Source organism: Epinephelus lanceolatus, chromosome 2 (assembly GCF_041903045.1).
Source record: "Epinephelus lanceolatus isolate andai-2023 chromosome 2, ASM4190304v1, whole genome shotgun sequence".
NCBI lineage: Eukaryota > Metazoa > Chordata > Actinopteri > Perciformes > Serranidae > Epinephelus > Epinephelus lanceolatus.
This window is the reverse complement of record NC_135735.1, coordinates 52079102-52098756: the sequence shown is the minus strand read 5'-3', so window position 1 is coordinate 52098756 and position 19655 is coordinate 52079102. Positions and strand designations below refer to the sequence as shown.

General features: G+C 41.1%; 1 protein-coding gene across 2 annotated transcripts in view; it reads right to left on the bottom strand.

The window, feature by feature from the left end:
• adamts17 (ADAM metallopeptidase with thrombospondin type 1 motif, 17) overlaps nucleotides 1–19655 on the bottom strand; it is a 526549-nt gene that overhangs the window by 445845 nt on the left and 61049 nt on the right. For both annotated transcript variants that reach the window (XM_033627478.2, XM_078162521.1), the window contains one exon: nucleotides 10350–10521. In XM_033627478.2, the coding sequence (XP_033483369.1) occupies nucleotides 10350–10521 (172 nt within the window). The remainder of the gene's footprint in view (nucleotides 1–10349; nucleotides 10522–19655) is intronic.

Genomic DNA, 19655 nt, shown 5'->3' with positions numbered 1-19655 from the left:
GGAGCGCTTGTTCACACAGGCCGGGGGAGGGTTGGGTCAGCTGACGAGTCTGTGAGTGCCGCAGCTCCCAGTGGGGGTGGCGCCCCCCCGCCGACTGAGCCCGAGGCAGGAGAGGTCCACAGCGAGCAGGTAGACAGTCAGGCTGGGTTAGGGTGACAGACAGAAGACTGATGACAGCCAGGCTGTCAGAGCACAAGAAGAGGTGAGTGAAAAGGTGGAGAAAGCAGCATTAAAGGCTAGGTATCAGAGCAGAGTCAGGCTGCTGCTGCAGAGCTCAGACAGCTGTGTGGAGAGGAGAGGACAGCAGGTAAGGAGATGGCGGAGTATGACACTGACTCTAACTGTGTTTCTGTGGCAGACTCTCAGTCATACAGTGGAGAGCTGCTTACACCGGAGGAGATAAATGAGTTCCTCGATTAGACTTTTGGCAAATCAGTGAAAGTGTCGGAGTATTTTCCTGATGCAGAGTTCATTAAAAGTGTGGTGACTTTGCAGAAGGTGGTTGGTGTGGATTTGCTGGATAAGAAAAAACATTTCCATCTAAAAAACATTTAACAAGTCTGAGAAAGATGCTAAAGGGTAGCAAAGGAAAAAAAAATGCAGGTTAAGACTTACAGGAAGTGATGATGTTGATGTTGCACTGTGTAATAAAGATTCTTATTCTCTTTTATTTTCTCATTCCTTTCCTCACTCACGTCATTCACCTTTACCTCACTTCCTTTCCTCTCCTTTCCTCATTTCTGATTGGCTTTTGTTTTCACCTTTTGTCACTCCTCATATAGCTGATTGAGTTCACCTGATCACTCCTTATTTAAAGCCTGCACTCCCTCTCACCACCCTTTTCTTCCCACCCTTTTCTTCCTCACCTTTGCATGTGTAGCGGTTGTGTACTCTCTCTTTCTTGCGTTGTGTATAATCATGAGAAAAATCAGCTCACTGTTGACACTCGCTGTTTATTCCGGCATCTGGCAGAGGAATATTTGTACAGTCAGTCTTGGCCTCATTTACACACATGTGCTCTCACACAGGGAGACAGCGCAGCCAAACTGTCGCTTTAGTTTTAAAATGAACATAAAATACACAAAAAGCGTACCTGGCAGAGGAATATTTGTAAAGTCAGTCTTGGCCTCATTTACACACATGTGCTCTCACACTGGGAATATAAAATAAAAAAGGAGTGCAAGTTAGCTAAACCCTGTGTTATACTAACCACATTACACACAAATAATTAAAAACACCGTCAACTTTTACGAAAGGACGTGCTCAACCGATTGGGCGTTCCAGTCTTACAAAAGGTAACATACACAACCCCTTAGATATAAAATTAAGATAAATAATACAATATAATTACAGAGCTGATAACATGTGCACCTACCAAGGAGACAGCGCAGCCAAACTGTTGCTATCTTCCGGAGTACACGACCCTAGTCTGCAGGGGTGTTGCGTTCACTGACCATAAAATAAATCAGTTTTAGCGAAAGTAATCAATAAAATAAAGCAGTGTGAGCCATGGCAAGTGGAATCATACATGCTGTATATTAACTCTGTTACACATGGGGCGGCAGTGCTGGTAAGAGTTTAAGTTAATTGCTGCCACACCCACAATTTTCACTCTACATACATCATTTTTGGTCAAAATGGAGTAATACTTGTCCTCTTTCTATCAGTGTTATTCTGGAAGCAATCAGACTCACACATTTGGCAAAGTGAGCCTGAAAGGGAGAGAAACTCTACCAACTGAGGCATAGAACTCTATGTTATTTATGTTAAGTGAGACCAGAAAGGACAGCCGATCGTACCAATTTTCTACCCTGTGATCATGCTCACATTTTTGACACTACAGACACAAATTTCACACTGCTGATTGCTCAAGTTGTCCTCTCTCTCAGGTATACAAATTATGTTGATATGAGTTAGTTTTTGAGGAAAGGCCAGCAGTTTGAAACGAGTGTTTCAGCTTAATCTCTGTGAGACTAACTGCTTCAGCGAGGAGTCACTAGGCAGTTAACATTACTATGGCAACCACTCGGACACACAAACACAGACATGTAGGTGTGTGCTTATCTCTGAATCTCAAATGCAGAGATGACAGCAGCAGAATCTCCATTTTAAACAGCATGTAAATATATCAGTGTTTTCCATCTTTCATATACTACTGCAGCCTTTATTAATAATACTACTGTTGCTTCTTTGGGATTATAAATATTAAATACATATAATGGACAGACATGCATAATACATATTAAATACGTATTGTAATATTATCCACAGATAGTGCTCAGTACATGTAGTACATGTAGTATGCAGCACGAATTCATACAAATTAAACCCCTTACCACCTTTCCATCTACTCCAACTACTTCACCTTCTCATGCAAGTCAGCATTGCAGTGTAGCGTCAGCTTTTCAACAAACCTTCAAATATTCAACAATATGAGTGACATTCAACTTTTCAATACTTATTAGATACCTTTCAGCTTTTTCAACCATTCCTATCACTTTACCTTATCTTACACATTAAAGTCAGCATTGCAATGTAGCGTAAGCTTTTCAAAAAACCTTCAAATATTCCACCTCCTTTATGCATTAAAGTTATTATTCAACATTTAAAGCCAGCATTGCAGTGTAGCATCAGCTTTTCAAGAACCTTGAAATATTCCACAGTATCATACAACTTTTCAATTACATTCATACTAATTAAACCTATTTACACTTTTCCAACTATTCACACTACTTCACCTTCTTCTTATACACTTAAGGCCAAAACACACCGGCGCCGTACAACGCGCGTTAAAACAGCCTCCCCTATTATTTTCTATTTACAAACCCACACCGGCGGCGGCTCAATGCGTGTCGACGTGCCGTGCCGCGGCACTTTACACTGTTGTCCTATTTTTCCAGCGTCGCTGCCCTTGAAAAAGCACTATTTTGTACTTCCCAGCTTCCCGGACTGGAGTGTGCACTAGAAATCCGGTTGACACCCCGCCGCGCGACGCTTTTTGTGTGTGTTGGGGGCAGCACTTGATTTGCGTCAATGACGCCGCCGTCATATGACGCCGCCGGTGTGTTTTGGGATTTAGGCCAGCATTGCAGTGTAGCGTCAGCTTTTCAAACAACCTTAAAATATTCCACATCATTCACACATTAATGGTATTATTCAACATTTCAAGCCACTATTGCAGTGTAGCGTCAGCTATTCAGAATATACATTCACACCCGCAATATATTCAGAAATTTCATTCTCTAGTTATTATTGTTGCTGCTGTGCGTCTGTCTCTCTCTCTCCCTCTCTCTGATTCATTTTATCATATGGTCATATGTTGCATGTCTGTCCATTCTCGAAGAGGTTTCCCTCCTCAGTTGCCCTTCCTGGGTTTTTGTTATTTTTTATTATGAAAGTTTTTTGTATTTGTTTTATTTTTGTCAGTTTTTTTAAGATTTTTTTTTCGGGCGTTTTTGCCTTTAATGGATAGGACAGTTGAGTGTGTGAAGGGGGAGAGACAGAGGGAGACACATTGCAGCAAGGATGGTGCCTCTGTACATCAGGCGCCTGCCCCAGGTAGAGCGGGTCGTCCACCAATCAGAAGATCAGCGGTTCGATCCCCGGCTCCTCCTGTCTGTATGCTGAAGTGTCCTTGAGCAAGCTACTGAAGCCCAAATTGCTCCCGATGATGCTTCCATCGGTGTGTTAACAAAAGAACTGAGTAGCAGGTGGTCACCAGTGTATTAATGTGTGTGAGAATGGGTCAATGTGACTCATAGTGTAAAAAGTGCTTTCAGTGGTTGGATGACTAGAAAGGCGCTATACAAATGCAGGTCCATTACCATTACTAAGCCACCAATCGAGCCCTAAGGCAGAGGACTGCTCACAGAACAGTCCTCGCCAAAGGCGAGGACCCTATTGTTTTTGCTCCGTTTATTATTATTAGGGACCGAGCCTAGAGGCAGAGGACTGCTCAAGGAGCAGTCCTCGCCAAAGGCGAGGACCCTCTTGTTTTTGCTGCGTGCGTTTATTGTGGACCGACTCCAACAGTAGTGGACTACTCACAGACCAGTCCTCGCCGAAGGCAAGGACCCCCCCTATACTACTGCGTTTTTTCTCACAGACCAGTCCTCGCCAAAGGCGAGGACACTATTGTTTTTGCTCCGTTTATTATTATTATTCTTTCTCCCGCCGCCTCTTTGAACTGGAATTTGACCCCCTAAACATGCTCAAAAACTCACTGACATTAACCCCTAAAGTGCCAAAATGGGCTCTCTAGCGCCACCTAGGCACACAAAAATGGCCGCCACGGCCTGTAGGAATGTCGTAGAAACATGAAACCAAAAGTGGCGTGTTCATCTCATGAAGACCTAAAAATCACGCGCTGACACCCCTGACCTAAATCCAACAGGAAGTGAGCTATTTGCCCTTTCAAAGTAAGATTTTGCCTTAAAACTGCCTTTCCTAAAAAATCTTCTTCTCATACACCGCTTATCCAATCGGCTTCAAACTTGCACAGATGACAGATCAACTCGTTCTAATCAAAAGTTATTCGTAACTTTTTCATTACTCGCTTAGTTTGGATTTTATGGGCTCCTAAAGGTGAGATGTCAGAAAAACGATCCTCGAAAGCTGTCCCATAGGAAATGAATGGCAGCAGGGGGGAGAAAGAGACCAATCTTAGGGCTTTTTCTAGCATTTACAGCGTCTCCATACTTTGTGCTACAGACTCCATTCCAACTCTCAAATGTTGCCACAGGTCTCATCTATTCAGACCTGTTTTCATCTTTTTCATATCTTTTACCGTTTTTCATCTGTGCCTCTCAAAGTACCATGAGCAAAAGTGGAGAAATTCTCAGTTTACAATGGGTGTGTATTGCACGGAATGCTGTGAGCTAGAGTGGAGAGGGCTCTAAAAATCATCTAAAACTTTTGTCTTTAACTCGCTGCCATGGCCACAATTTTCACTGTACAGACACAATTTATACCACAAAACGTAGGAAAATTTGTCCTGCTCACAGATATGTTGACATGGAATCTCTCACACGTACACATTTTTGCTGAGTGGCTCCAAAGCGAAGGGAGCGCTGATTTTTTTCTCATTCACTCCCATGTAAACTCTGAGGAGAAATTTCTGGAAACAGCTGGGGTGCAACACATTTTAAACTCGCTCCCCTGACCACATTTTTGACTCGAGAAATATAAAATGCGACACGTGCGTTCACGAGACGTGGCTGTCTCTCAAAATCACTTTATTTTCTTGCTCGGACCAACGGTTTGGGTATGCGAAGCATTTGTTAGAGGAGTTAAATCCCTTTATAAACAGCCTTTGGTGATCTGCTTTCCTGACGTGTCTGTGTCTGCCACAGGTGCGGGCAAGTCATTAATCGCCATGACAACGGCTGCACACACAGACACAGCCACAGGGCTCTCTGGTCTGTGTGTCTCACAATCTTTAAAGGACAGATTACAGCAGCAGAAACTTCATTTGAAACAGAACACACACATTATTAACCCCTACAGTGCCAAAATGTGCCACATAGGTGCACTAAACTGGCCACTGCAGCCCGTAGGAATGTCGTATCAAGATCAAACCAAAACTGGAGTGTTCGACCTACAAATAACACGCCAACACCCATGACCTAAATCCAACAGGAAGTGAGCTATTTGCCCTTTCAAAGTAAGATTTCCCCTCAAACGTGCTCTTAAAAAAAAACACATCTCCTCCTACACCGTTTATTGTGTCGGCTTTAAAGACGCACACATACCAGTTCAACTGCTGCTAAACAGATCTTCTGTATAACTTTATCTCTCTCATGATCACATTATTTTGATGATTGGACCAGCGGTTTGGGAATGGGAAGAACTTCTTCGAGGAGTTAAATCTCCACTAAAACAGGTCTCTCTGTGTTCTGTCACTCTCTCTCTCTGCTCTTCTGCCAGGTGCACTTACTTCATCACCATGGCAACCGCTGTCACACACAAACTCACAGAAACATGATGTGTGTGTGTGTCTAAATCTTACATGCAGACATGACAGGGGCACAATCTCCATTTTAACCCTTTAGGTGCCAGAGTTTATTGAGGAAAATATTCCATTTTCATTTCAACATTTCAAAAGGCTGTGGCTTGAAAGTGGTGAGAGATAAAGGCATACTGTAAATGAGAAAACTATTCATCATGACCCAAAGTTTGTCATGGGAGTAAATTAACTTATCTAATTTGCATATTGTGACGTCACTAGGCAGCAGCCATATTGGATTTCATACATCTCAGTAAAACAACATTTTGAACATATTTACATAGTAAATTTACTTTGTTTTGTGTTGTTTTTGTTGTCTCTTCCTCAAAATAAAGGATGAGGAATCTGATGGGAATAAATTCACTCATCTAATTTGCATATCGTGACATCACTTATCCATACCTACAGCTACAGAAAGCATTCAAACATCAAAACGTTCAGCTCTGTAAGGATTTTCTGATGTTTGTGGCAACATGTTTGATATTTCTAAATAATTCACAGTGACGACATAAGCTGGGGGCCGAAACGGGCGCGAGTGCGAGGTCCCACCAAACGCTGCTTGCAGCTTTAATTTGTTTGTTTTTTCTTAAGAACGTGGTGACACGATTAAATTGACACCGGACTGATGTCCAATCACAATGTCATGGCAATGTGTTTTGCTGCATTTACACTTATATTAACTGGGCTGTCAGCGTTAATGCATTCATCGTGATGCAATTATGGTCCGAACATAAAGCTTTTTTATTTTTTTTAATTCTGTTAATTGCATGCTGCTATTTTGTGTCTTTGATGCACCCTTACTTGTAGTTAAGTCGTGGCTTCCTGCTGCCACACTGATGGAATATAATGACACCACTAAGCTTCTGAATGCCTCCTTTCACTTAGAGAAAGTCCCATAAGACTCAGTTGACAAGTCAAAAGTAATATGCTGTCAGTGTGAAATGGAATTTTATCACCAAAGTACTTCGTTTGAGCTCCCATCGACAAGCTAAGCACACAGATACAGCTAATCAGACTGATGTAAGTGTGAAACTGTATCATTAAAGCCAGTAAAGCACTATTTTGAAGTATGCTAATTACCAGACCTGTGGATAATACTAAATCTAAGAAGTTAACTACAACTTAACTATAGCCAGTAATTGGGAGGCAACTGACTGCAAGCCTGCATTTTAGGTCCTGTGTGTGATGTGTAGAGGAAAACTCTGCTTGCTGCTGGGCTATTTTATGCAACATAAAATGCCATAGGCTTGTGCTGATAACATTAGCATGATGTATTTGTGGGGAAAATGTGTCCTGCAAAAGACGTGTGTTTTGTCTGTGAATCCTGCGAGTTATAATGAAGTGTGTGTACTTGTGTTTGGAATTGTCTATTAAGCCAAAAAACAATAGCTGTGTGCATACAGGACCTGTATGAATCAGAGAAAGTAACTAAACTGGAACTCAGTCACTTACTCAAAGTGCAAATGCTATTTCATTTACCAGAGATCATTGGATGTCAGTCAGTAATCAATATTATATCAGAGAAACTGCAAAGTGCAAAAAAACCCAACAAAAACACGTATTTGACAGAATAAGCACTGTTAATAAGTCTCCTACCTCTAAGTCTTTTCCCAAGACCACACTGTTGTAGCAGTGCAGCAAAATTTTAAATCAGGTTTCTGGTTGTGTGATGTGGTTTTTTGGCTTGCTTTATTGATTCTGCCTCCAGAACAGCACTCTACTCAGAGACGTGCTTGGGTAATTATAACTCCAATCTGCGACTATTTAAAGTTTTCTATGACTTCCCGAGCCGGTCATTGCTTTTGAGTGGATTCTGTGTTCAAGTGTGTCCCACATTATAAAAACAGTCAGTTCAGAAAAAAGGGAGATTAGCTTTGCTCTGCTTTAACCCTTTGGGCCCTAGGCATTTTTGGGGGTATTTTTACTGCCTTTACTTTTAAGCTCATATCACAGTCATTATAAAGGCTACATACACATGCTATATCTTGTTTTTTTTTTAGGACAATCTGGGCTAACCAGATTTGCCATCATTCCATGTCCTTCTATGTGCCTGTATGTTATATTAATTTTTATATCAATGAAAAAAACAAATCTGTGTGACTAAATTCTTACATTTTTACATGTATCTCACCATAGCAAGTTGGAAGAAGACATATTCTGCCATATATGAAGAGGGGAGACTCTCTGGAATCTGGCAATATAAGAACCATGATGGTGGGACATTCTGTCACTTCACAGTTGTCCAAAACATGTGGTTTGTGCCAGGCAGACATGATTGCCAGTATTTTTTCATTATTGCAAGAAATTCCATTGACTCATTCACAAGTCAAAAATGTGTTTTATCTGAAAGAAACATGCAATATTTACATCTAAGATCATAGAAAAATAGTCAACCAAGTGCAATGATGTCCTCCAAGATAATATTTGTTTTTCAGTTTCAGTTATATACTGGGGGAACATTTTGGGCATTGGTGGGGGGGCACGTGTCCCCCTCAATGTATATGGTGACTAGGCCCTGTCAGGCATGCATAATTAGGCTGCAGTTGTCTGGGTGCGCAAAGGTGAAGTGGCTGGTCTTGCCATACAAAGTTTGATGGAGTGTCAACTGGACAATATGGAGATATTTGCATCTTGAAAGCTGGACTACAAATGTGGATAGACAGGGAGAAACACACGCAAGCCTAAGACGTGGTGAGATACGATATTCCTCACTATATGAAGTGACTGATAACAAGATCTGTATAATGGATTGTAAAGAAATTCGTCAGGTTTTTATTTTGTAGATGATCAATCTGTATTTACAGCGTGATGGGATGACAGTACAATGATGTGTGTGGTATCCCTGGAAAGCTCTGCTCCTGCGCTTTCATGTGATATGCGTGGCATGTCTGTGCGAGCCTGCATTCACAAGTAATCCATCCAACAGTAATGTGTGTGCAAAGCTGTATGATAGCTCTGTTATACATCATTTTAGTGTAACTTTATCATTTATCATTCTCGCTAAGACACACGGTCGCGGAGAAAATCCACAGAGAAGAACGGGTGTGAATTTGGACGCACTATGCGTCGTTTGGGCCCATAGGGTTAAAAAACAAGTCCTCAATGTAAATTCAACAAAAACACTATTATCTTGGCAACAAAACCACAAGGGTTACGAAAATAATACTTGCCAAAAACTCTGGTACATTTGGAGAAAGTTGAACTAGCAGAAAGTGGGCCTGTAAACAGTGATGGATGTTCACAACACACAGTTAAGGTCACACTTCTACCATTCACATTCCTTTTCTTTTTCAGATAAGTCCATCCAACCTGGAGGTTTCCGACCTGTCTGATCATCTGACTGCTTGTTTCTTGACCCATCATACCTCTTTTTAGCACCCAAAAAGAGTTGACCAAGTTTGGAAAACGAAAAGAAAAAAAAAAAGAATACCAAATTTTGAAGATGGTTAAAAGCTGTTGTTGAGGGACTGTCACAGTCTTCACTGACACAAATAGTCACATTTAAGTTAGCTAATGTAAGCAAAATGTTAGCTAACTAGCTAAATAAAACACAGCTACATCAAGAGGAGTTAAGATGAAAACACATCAGTGCCACCGCGTTGCACCAGCTGAAGTGCGCCAAGCGCCGCTCTCAGCACACCGGACGTGCGGCGCTGCAGCTCGTCAATGGACGACCACATAATGTATTATTACTGAGAGATCTGTACCTCTTCCACCTCTGCATTAGCTTAAAATCATGTGTGGACTGCCACTGATTAAAGTTGATTCCTCACCTGAAAAGCCAATCTCTGGAGCTTTGACTCAACAGGCAATATCTTTTTGGCCATCGTCTTTATTATGATGGATTGTGATTCATTAATCTTGAGCTATTTCCCGTCCTCAACAACAAGTCTCTCCTCATCCAGTCTTCATCACACATGAGACACACTAACAGATACAGATCTTTATACATCCATGGTGAGGAGTCAAGCTGCCATAGGAGCAGAGAAAAAGAGCAACTACAGGAGCTGGTATGTACAAGCAGAGAGCGAGTGGGGAAAAATGCATTTGATTTAGGGAGGGTGAAAATAGGACAGTGGCGGCAAGTGCTGCAGGGCAGTGCAACCAGGAGCACCAATACACGTCTAGCTACTGCAGGTCTAGCAGTCACTGGTGTGGGATTGTACACTGATAATAATAACAGGAGCGCATTTTTTTACACACCCCATTTATACCTAAAAATAGCACTGTTCATCACATCTATCGTAATGTGGGTGGTTGGTGTCCGTTTTGCAATGGTACCAGCAAACTTGTCAGACACTGTGACCATCCTGTTCCATCCTGTCTGGGTCTCTGTGTCACTCACCTCGTACAGTCCCACAGTAGTGAGGCTGGTCAGCATCTTGAGTAGAGCTGGTCTTTGCATGGCGTCGGTGTCGCAGCAGCCGGTGTTTAAGTCCTGAGAAGGACTGTGAGGGGACATTTTCGTCAATCGGCTGAATGAATAGGCTGTCTTCCGCAATCTGGATGAGTCCAGTCTGTGCATAAAACAGAGATATGTAAGAGATGACAGTGTGACTATTCCCATAAGGACACTGGTTTTTAGATTACAGAAAAGTAAAACATTAATACTTTGTTTCCTACAAAATTAGTCGGATCATACGCGATAATCCACAGCCTTATCTCTTGTAGTGTGTCATAGCAGACAACAACTGACGCCATGTCTAGCATATTTGATTTTCTTTTTTCATTCACAACTTCTCCAGTCACTTTGACCAATAGGAACACAGTGCAATCTGCTGCCATAGACAACTGTGTGACAACAACACCCCAGCCTTTTTGATATTTCCTGTAGGGATGTTATCACACACAGTAAAAAGGAAAAATTATGGCGTGAAACCGTAGAGGCACTTTAGCGACCCACCGAAGTAATAAGGGGCTTTTAATTTTATACAGATGTATAAAATTAAAAGCCACTTCTTACTTAAGTTGAGAGAATATCTTCATTTTCTAAAAAGGCTTTTATTATGAAACATTTGCAGGAACTTCTTGTGGAGGATTCAGTGACTTGCATGTTTGCATGCAGTACTTCAAATGTAGCTCCTGCTATCTGGTGGCATCTTTTGAGTTACTACAACAACATTTTGGCTGGCACATGAACAGACACAGTGACTGAAATAATAGTAATAACAATATGCTATGCTATGCAGTTTATCTGTCTTTAAAAATACCTACTATAGATCCCGTTTTAAGACAGAGGCGCCTCTTATTATTATTAACACTTTATTGGACAGGGACAGTGCACAAAAAAAACATTAATCTCAGATGAGAAAAGATGCTTTGTACCAGATTTAGCTCTCAGCTACTTTCCATCTGTAGTCCCTGGGTAGGTACGCACAAAATCATATAATCATCATAAAATTATAGTTCATAGTTTATGATAGCTCTGTAGCTTGATCCCGCCTTACTCTACTATAGGAGGTCCAGATGTTGTAAATTTGTAAAATATGCTATGTAATTTTAATTGTGTCCACATATTGTCTGCATGTGGATTTATATTACTTACTTTGATATTTAAGTACCTTCTATATATTTCACAATGTACCTTGCAATATTTTTCAGATGTATTTGTATAATATTTTTCTATATATTTTTCCAAACTGATTGATACCAATTGACAGCAGGGCCTCTAGTTTCCCGGTGCGGCACAGGGTGGCGAACCCCACGCAGAGCTAGTTTCGAGCAGCACAACCCGAGGCGCGCTCAGTTTGGTAGTTTGGCAGACCGAGGTGTGCTGAGATGGGTGTGGTGGCACAGCAGGGGGAGGTGTCAACAGATCCAGCTTGGCGCAGTGATAGTTTCGTTCCAAAAGGCTTCGCCGAAGGTGCGCTAAAAGCTCACCAGCTGAAACCAGATCTACTGTCAACGCAGGCGGAGCACAGCCGGTGTAAGTGGAAGTTTGGCTGACGGGTTGACAGTGCGCACATGTCACCAAAACCTCACAGGCAGGTCTCCAGAATGTCAGGCACATTAACGATGCAATAAATACCCACAAAAAACACTATTCAATGCAACTATCTGCAATAAGCACATAAATGTATCTCTATATCGACTGTCCCGTCACATCTGATGTCAGATCAAAGGGGATTGGCATCGTTTGGCACGTTTGACACGTGTAATGTAAACCCAACCTGATTTGATTAACACAGCTGCAAACTAATGAGTTCACATCCCTCTCAACCAACCACAAACAGCCACAGCATCAGATAGGGAGTATATATTCAGCATCTGTCATCTCAGAAAAGTCAAAAGAAAAGAAACAGAGTGAGACTGCGAGAGAGAAAGAGAGAGCGTGCGCGCACGAGAGAAAAGCAACATTGATTTACAAATGTGGTAACCTCCTCCCAGGCTACCTTTGCATCATCAGCCCGTGGAGGTCTGCTCGCAGTTCCGTATATTCGGACACTGCGAGCTTGGACCTCCCGGACCAAAACATCAGTTTCCTCCTGGGAGAAGTTTGGCCGTCTGACGCTGCTGCTCTCTTCTGCCATGGCGAATTGAGTAAACTCTCATTACGCCTTTGCGTGGCGCATTTAAGGGCGAGGAGAGGGGCTCATTTGATTGGTGTGATGTGAATTGGCTGTGTAAAATCCACTCCACGCCTTCTCTCCTCCCTCTTTCCAACTTGCGCAGGTAGGAGGAACGGAGGTGCGAAAGAGGAGTAGCTGCGCCAGCACGCACGGTGTGCCAATCTTGCAAAATCCCCCTGGTCACACCCAGTTGGCGAAGCGCAGGTGCCCTGCGCCTCTGCCTCGCCCGGTCTGCGAAACTAGAGGCCCAGGTGTGTTAAATCACATGTCGTGTATGGGCGGGTATCTTCTTAAGCTGCCAACTCTCTGTCTATCCATGTAACAGGAGTTTGAGAAAGAGCCTTGTGCTCAAAACGTCACAGCACAAATAAAAAAGCCTTCAATGGGAGCTGAGACTTGGTGTGCGGTACATTTTCTCTGTTTATCATGTCTGTCGACCAAGTCATGGTACGATATTCTGACATAGTGACTGTTGGAACAGACAAAAATGTTGTGTAATGTGAATCAGGCATTAGTTGATGCATTGTCATAGGTTATTTTGTCAAATTTAGATAAATGAATGTTTAAATCCCTGGGCAGCTACGTTATCATAACCCTAGCTACACTTGTCCATGGTAGCGTACACATTCACAGCTATGTGGAAAAAATGAAGTCCATGACACGGATTACAAAATCATTCACACTGACTTATACATCAAGAATTTTTTTTTTTCCTATGTGAGGGACTAATACATAGGCGCGGCTACTAATTAATGGAAGACTTGGCTGCTGTGTACATGTATAATTGCACAATATTAAATCGCATGTAGCCTAATTAACTAGGTACTGCTGCTAAAACTTTCATTGGTCCACATTTATTTGTTCACACTGTAAAACTTCAATTCAGTTCTTTCTATCTTCCTACTCTTGTAAGGAGCACCTGTAATGCCAACAATTTCCCCCCGGGGATCAATAAAGTATCTCTGATTCTGATTCTGATTCTTAAAAGCCTAGTCCCAATTGAACACCCAGGCCCTTTTACTAGCCTGGTGTGTCTACACATTTTGACAAACAAAGGCCTGTCTCTATTAGACACCCGGGCCCAATATTTCAAAACTTGTAATCTGGATCAGAATAATCCAGATAATGAAATCCTCCATTTCTCAATTAGGGATCGAGGTGATCCTGCTGACTTTATCTGGGTATTTCAAAACATTGGCAGGGTGGATCACTTTGATCCCAATCTGACTGGATACAGATTTCCAAATCTCATGACTCCGTCCCCGGATCTGAAACATTTCCCCTTTGGCGGCGTGGCTTACAGATTATCGACGCATTGCGCTCTGTCTCTATGGCGGACTACTTCACGAAAGGAGCAGTTGGTAGCACAGCTTTCACAACAAAATGTAAATTTACCATTACCTAATGTGTAGCGTTTTTAAGACCATATGAAAGCCACCCACCATCTGATGTGAGCCAGCTATTTGAATTGTCACCTACTTAAAACGTGGGTGTACCGATCTCTAATTGAGCCGAGGTCATGCTAACGGTAGCTAACGTGGCTCCATTGACTTGCATGTTAAGAAGCTAGCAGGCTAGCGAGGTAGCTGGCTTTGTTGGTGTATTTTGCAGTCTATCGCTTAATTTAAAAGGGAATTAATCTGAAGTACATCATACATGAACTCTTTAAACACCTACCTGTTCAGAGTTTAACGTTATGTTATTGCCAACACAACGGACTTTTAAAAAAAAAAAAAATGACGTGTGCAGAGCAGACTGCTGCAGTATTGGAAAAATACACAGTACTAGTATGAATTATGCCAATCTGATCTCACAGAAATACGTGAAATGACCACGACCTCTTAACACTGCATTCCGTGGTGGCAGCACGTAATGGGTTGAAATTACGTGCTGCCACCACGAAAACAATGCCAATGTAAAGTCAATTAGGATCCTCTCCTGTGGTGGACACACGGATTCCCTGATTCAATCACGTCACGTCAACCTCGTTTTCCTCAATGATATCTTTAACATTCCTGTATACACACAAAAACGCGGAAGTGTCCTTGATAACTCAACAATATGACAGGTTAATGTCAAGGCCATAAAATAAAATAAATGTATTCTGCCAGCTTTTGATAGCGCTTTAAGAGCATTGTGCTGTGGGCGGATCGGGCGCGTTCCACTACTGTAGCTGCTGTCGGCCGTCTGTGGGCTTCATTCCATTTCAGATTGCCATCCGTCTGCCGTGACTGAATCCAGACGCCACTAATAAATAAATAAATAAGAAGATAAAAATAAGGCTGAGCACGGAAGAACCAGAGAGCAAACACCATCACATGGAGCCGTCTGCCCCTGGCAACCCGGCCACCCTCCACTCCACCAGGGGAGACTGGACCCCAAGCCAGCGCCACAGAACCAGCGGCTGCCCCGCTGGTTATACCTCAGACCGTGGCAGCTGTCACACAAACTGCTGCTGAAGATTATACATTTTGATACAGGTAGGATATATACATATTGCAAAACTCTGTAAAAGTAGCCTACACCAAAGCATATTTTCGTTTCCAAATATTTATTTGAAAACGAAACCATTCATACGGTCAATATAAAACATTTTGTTAGTAATAAAAAACAAATGCAATCTCAATGTGACCACGCCTGCCGGCGGGACTGTGGCCGAACCACTTCCAATGTTCATTCATTCATTCATTCATTCATTCATTCATTCAATCGCGTGTTCAATGTGTGTGTGTGTGTGTGTGTCAGAGAGGAGTATCAATAAAAAAAAGTAATTATTTCGGTGTTTATTTCTTTTATTCTTCCGTTTTTTTAATTAAAATGTGTAATATAGCCAACAATATTATAGACCAAATGTTAATCTAATTATTATTGTAGAATGTATTTAGCAAATCACCACTCTCAACTGGAGACAGCAGCAAAAAAAAAAAAAAAAAAAAAAAAAAAAAAAAGGCATTATAAAAAGCTGACAAATAGTGTCAATTAATTGACATGAGACATTGAAGAGGTTGTCTCCTATAGTCTGTAATTTTTTATTTTTTTTATCATAACTTCTCCGAAATTACTCAAAAGTAGAACATGCTAAAAGTAAATACAATAATAGGCTAAATAGTATCTAAGCAATAAAGTGTCTAAACAATAATAAATATTATCTAAGTTATCTATTAGGCTACCATTCCACTCTGTAAATAGATTTTAACATTTCAATATGATTTTAATATTATTTTTGCTTATTTCATTATTGTTATTACTGGTTTTACTTTTTAGTAGTATTGTATTGTCTGAGGATGACTCATTTTAGTAACTATCTACAGTAAAAAAGAAAAAAACAAGCAAAGAAACAAACAAAACTCATTTTATACACTGGGCCTTCAAAGTGCTCTCTGAAACTACACCTGGCATGGCTTGTGTCCAAAAAATGAAAAAATCTAAACTTTGTCGTAGAGCTAAACCAAATACAGTACAGGCCAAAAGTTTGGACACACCTTCTCATTCAATGCGTTTTCTTTATTTTCATGACTATTTACATTGTAGATTCTCACTGAAGGCATCAGAACTATGAATGAACACATGTGGAGTTATGTACTTAACAAAAAAAGGTGAAATAACTGAAAACATGTTTTATATTCTAGTTTCTTCAAAATAGCCACCCTTTGCTCTGATTACTGCTTTGCACACTCTTGGCATTCTCTCCATGAGCTTCAAGAGGTAGTCACCTGAAATGGTTTCCACTTCACAGGTGTGCCTTATCAGGGTTAATTAGTGGAATTTCTTGCTTTATCAATGGGGTTGGGACCATCAGTTGTGTTGTGCAGAAGTCAGGTTAATACACAGCCGACAGCCCTTTTGGACAACTGTTAAAATTCATATTATGGCAAGAACCAATCAGCTAACTAAAGAAAAAACGAGTGGCCATCATTACTTTAAGAAATGAAGGTCAGTCAGTCCGGAAAATTGCAAAAACTTTAAATGTGTCCCCAAGTGGAGTCGCAAAAACCATCAAGCGCTACAACGAAACTGGCACACATGAGGACCGACCCAGGAAAGGAAGACCAAGAGTCACCTCTGCTTCTGAGGATAAGTTCATCCGAGTCACCAGCCTCAGAAATCGCAAGTTAACAGCAGCTCAGATCAGAGACCAGATGAATGCCACACAGAGTTCTAGCAGCAGACCCATCTCTAGAACAACTGTTAAGAGGAGACTGCACCAATCAGGCCTTCATGGTCAAATAGCTGCTAGGAAACCACTGCTAAGGAGAGGCAACAAGCAGAAGAGATTTGTTTGGGCCAAGAAACACAAGGAATGGACATTAGACCAGTGGAAATCTGTGCTTTGGTCTGATGAGTCCAAATTTGAGATCTTTGGTTCCAACCGCTGTGTCTTTGTGAGACGCAGAAAAGGTGAACGGATGGATTCCACATGCCTGGTTCCCACTGTGAAGCATGGAGGAGGAGGTGTGATGGTGTGGGGGTGTTTTGCTGGTGACACTGTTGGGGATTTATTCAAAATTGAAGGCACACTGAACCAGCATGGCTACCACAGCATCCTGCAGCGACATGCCATCCCATCCGGTTTGCGTTTAGTTGGACCATCATTTATTTTTCAACAGGACAATGACCCCAAACACACCTCCAGGCTGTGTAAGGGCTATTTGACCAAGAAGGAGAGTGATGGAGTGCTGCGGCAGATGACCTGGCCTCCACAGTCACCGGACCTGAACCCAATCAAGATGGTTTGGGGTGAGCTGGACCGCAGAGTGAAGGCAAAGGGGCCAACAAGTGCTAAACACCTCTGGGAACTCCTTCAAGACTGTTGGAAAACCATTTCAGGTGACTACCTCTTGAAGCTCATGGAGAGAATGCCAAGAGTGTACAAAGCAGTAATCAGAGCAAAGGGTGGCTATTTTGAAGAAACTAGAATATAAAACATGTTTTCAGTTATTTCACCTTTTTTTGTTAAGTACATAACTCCACATGTGTTCATTCATAGTTTTGATGCCTTCAGTGAGAATCTACAATGTAAATAGTCATGAAAATAAAGAAAACGCATTGAATGAGAAGGTGTGTCCAAACTTTTGGCCTGTACTGTACATCTACTGAATATATCAAATGTCTAGTAAAGCTGAACTAGTAATGACACTGCACCTAGATGAAATATGTTAAGAAAAAGTAAGCATGATGGTTCATTTCAGATATTTTAGCAAGTTCTCTAGAAACAGCGTTTTTGGGATTGAATATTTGAATAGGCTATGACAAATATCTAGAACAGCCAAACTATCACGTTATTATCATTATTATTATTATTGGTGGGAAATTATAACAGAGAAATATATTTGCCGTTTTAATATCAAGAACACTTCCGTGTTTTTGTGTGTATACAGGAATGTTAAAGATATCATTGAGGAAAACGAGGTTGACGTGACGTGATTGAATCAGGGAATCCATGTGTCCACCACGGGAGAGGATCCTAACTGACTTTACATTGGCATTGTTTTCATGGTGGCAGCACGTAATTTCAACCCATTACGTGCTGCCACCACGGAATGCGGTGTTAAGAGGTCGTGGTCATTTCACGTATTTCTGTGAGATCAGGTTGATTATGCGGTTCATTCAGAAGTGTCAGAGGACTGAGTTGTTGTCCATGTGCTTATTATGTTAATCACTGTGTTGTTTCTTGCACTCTATGTAAAGAAAATAATGTGCTATACAAATAAATTTGCTTTGCATTACATTTCCTTGCCTTTGTCTGACCACAAACATATGTTGGATGTTTTGGTACAAACACGTTACAATGTTAGGTGAAACTAGACACTGAGAAACAGGTCTGTATTTGTTACTCTTGTTTACAGCAGTTTCAGGAAGTATGGCCAAACAATATTTTTCTATGCTTGAAATTACTTACAACTAAAACACTAATTTAGATTAAGTGTAATGAACATCTTGAGTAACAATATCTAGGAGAAGTGGAGCTGAGGCTTTGTCAAATCCACCTCTGAGGTGGGATACAAATAATCCTGAAATTTGGTATCAAATTGATCCAGATCTCTGCCTTAACTTTTGAAATACCCAAATGCAGCCTTTATCTGGATTAAAGGGAGCATTGGATTACCAGATCTGAATCCTCTTGATCTGTGTTGAAATACCCAGTTTTAGGATCAGATCAGGATTTAATCCAATCTGGCCAGGATCCTATCAGATCACTTTGAAATACTGGGCCCTGGTCTTGTTGCCAAGCAGTTCCTTAATAAAGAAGTTCTTTGGATGTATAAACCGGGTTATTGGCTACCCACTTGAGCTAACATTAGTTAGTTGTGTGTGCATACAAATATATGTTTAAACTTTTGTCAGTATGGTGATGCTACATATTGTTAGCTCAGTCAGACTGTCTATATCATTCAATTGATCAGTTCATTTCACTGAAAGCACAGGCACCAAGGAATAATGCACCCACATTTGCCAGTATGGTAAAACAGAGAGACAAATAAAGGTAGTGACTCCCCACTTCTGAAATGGTCGTAAAATCAAATTATGTGTCCATTTCTCAATAATCCTGTAAGTTAATCATATTTCTTTAGTCCGTATGGGTCCTCAGATAAAAAGAAAAAAAAAGGTTTTGCATAAAAATTAATCTAAGTTGTGAATTTTTCTTTAATAGGGTAAAGTTGTGTTGTGCTCAGTCTGCTGGGTGCCGTAATCCTCGGGTACTATAAAAAGAGTGTGATAACTCTCTCTCTGATGCACTGTCCCCCGGAGCTAGATCAAATGAATGATTCATGATTAATTTGTTATCTGAAGCCTAATTTTTATACAAATAATATTCATACTGGTTTAAATGAACAATTTGATTGTATTTCCCTATCTTTGCTGAGCTACAGTTTTGTGTGAAAGCAATTGAAGGCCTGTCCCAAAATATAAGCCTGTTTGAGATCAGTGATTTAGCAAGTTTTATGGTGTATTCATTTATTAATTTATTTATCTTCTAACATTACATGCTTACATCCATTTGATCCTCTGGGCTTTTATCTTGATACATTTCACTCCTGGGTTATCTGTTGTCTTTTTTTTTCTTTGCTTTTTTAGACACA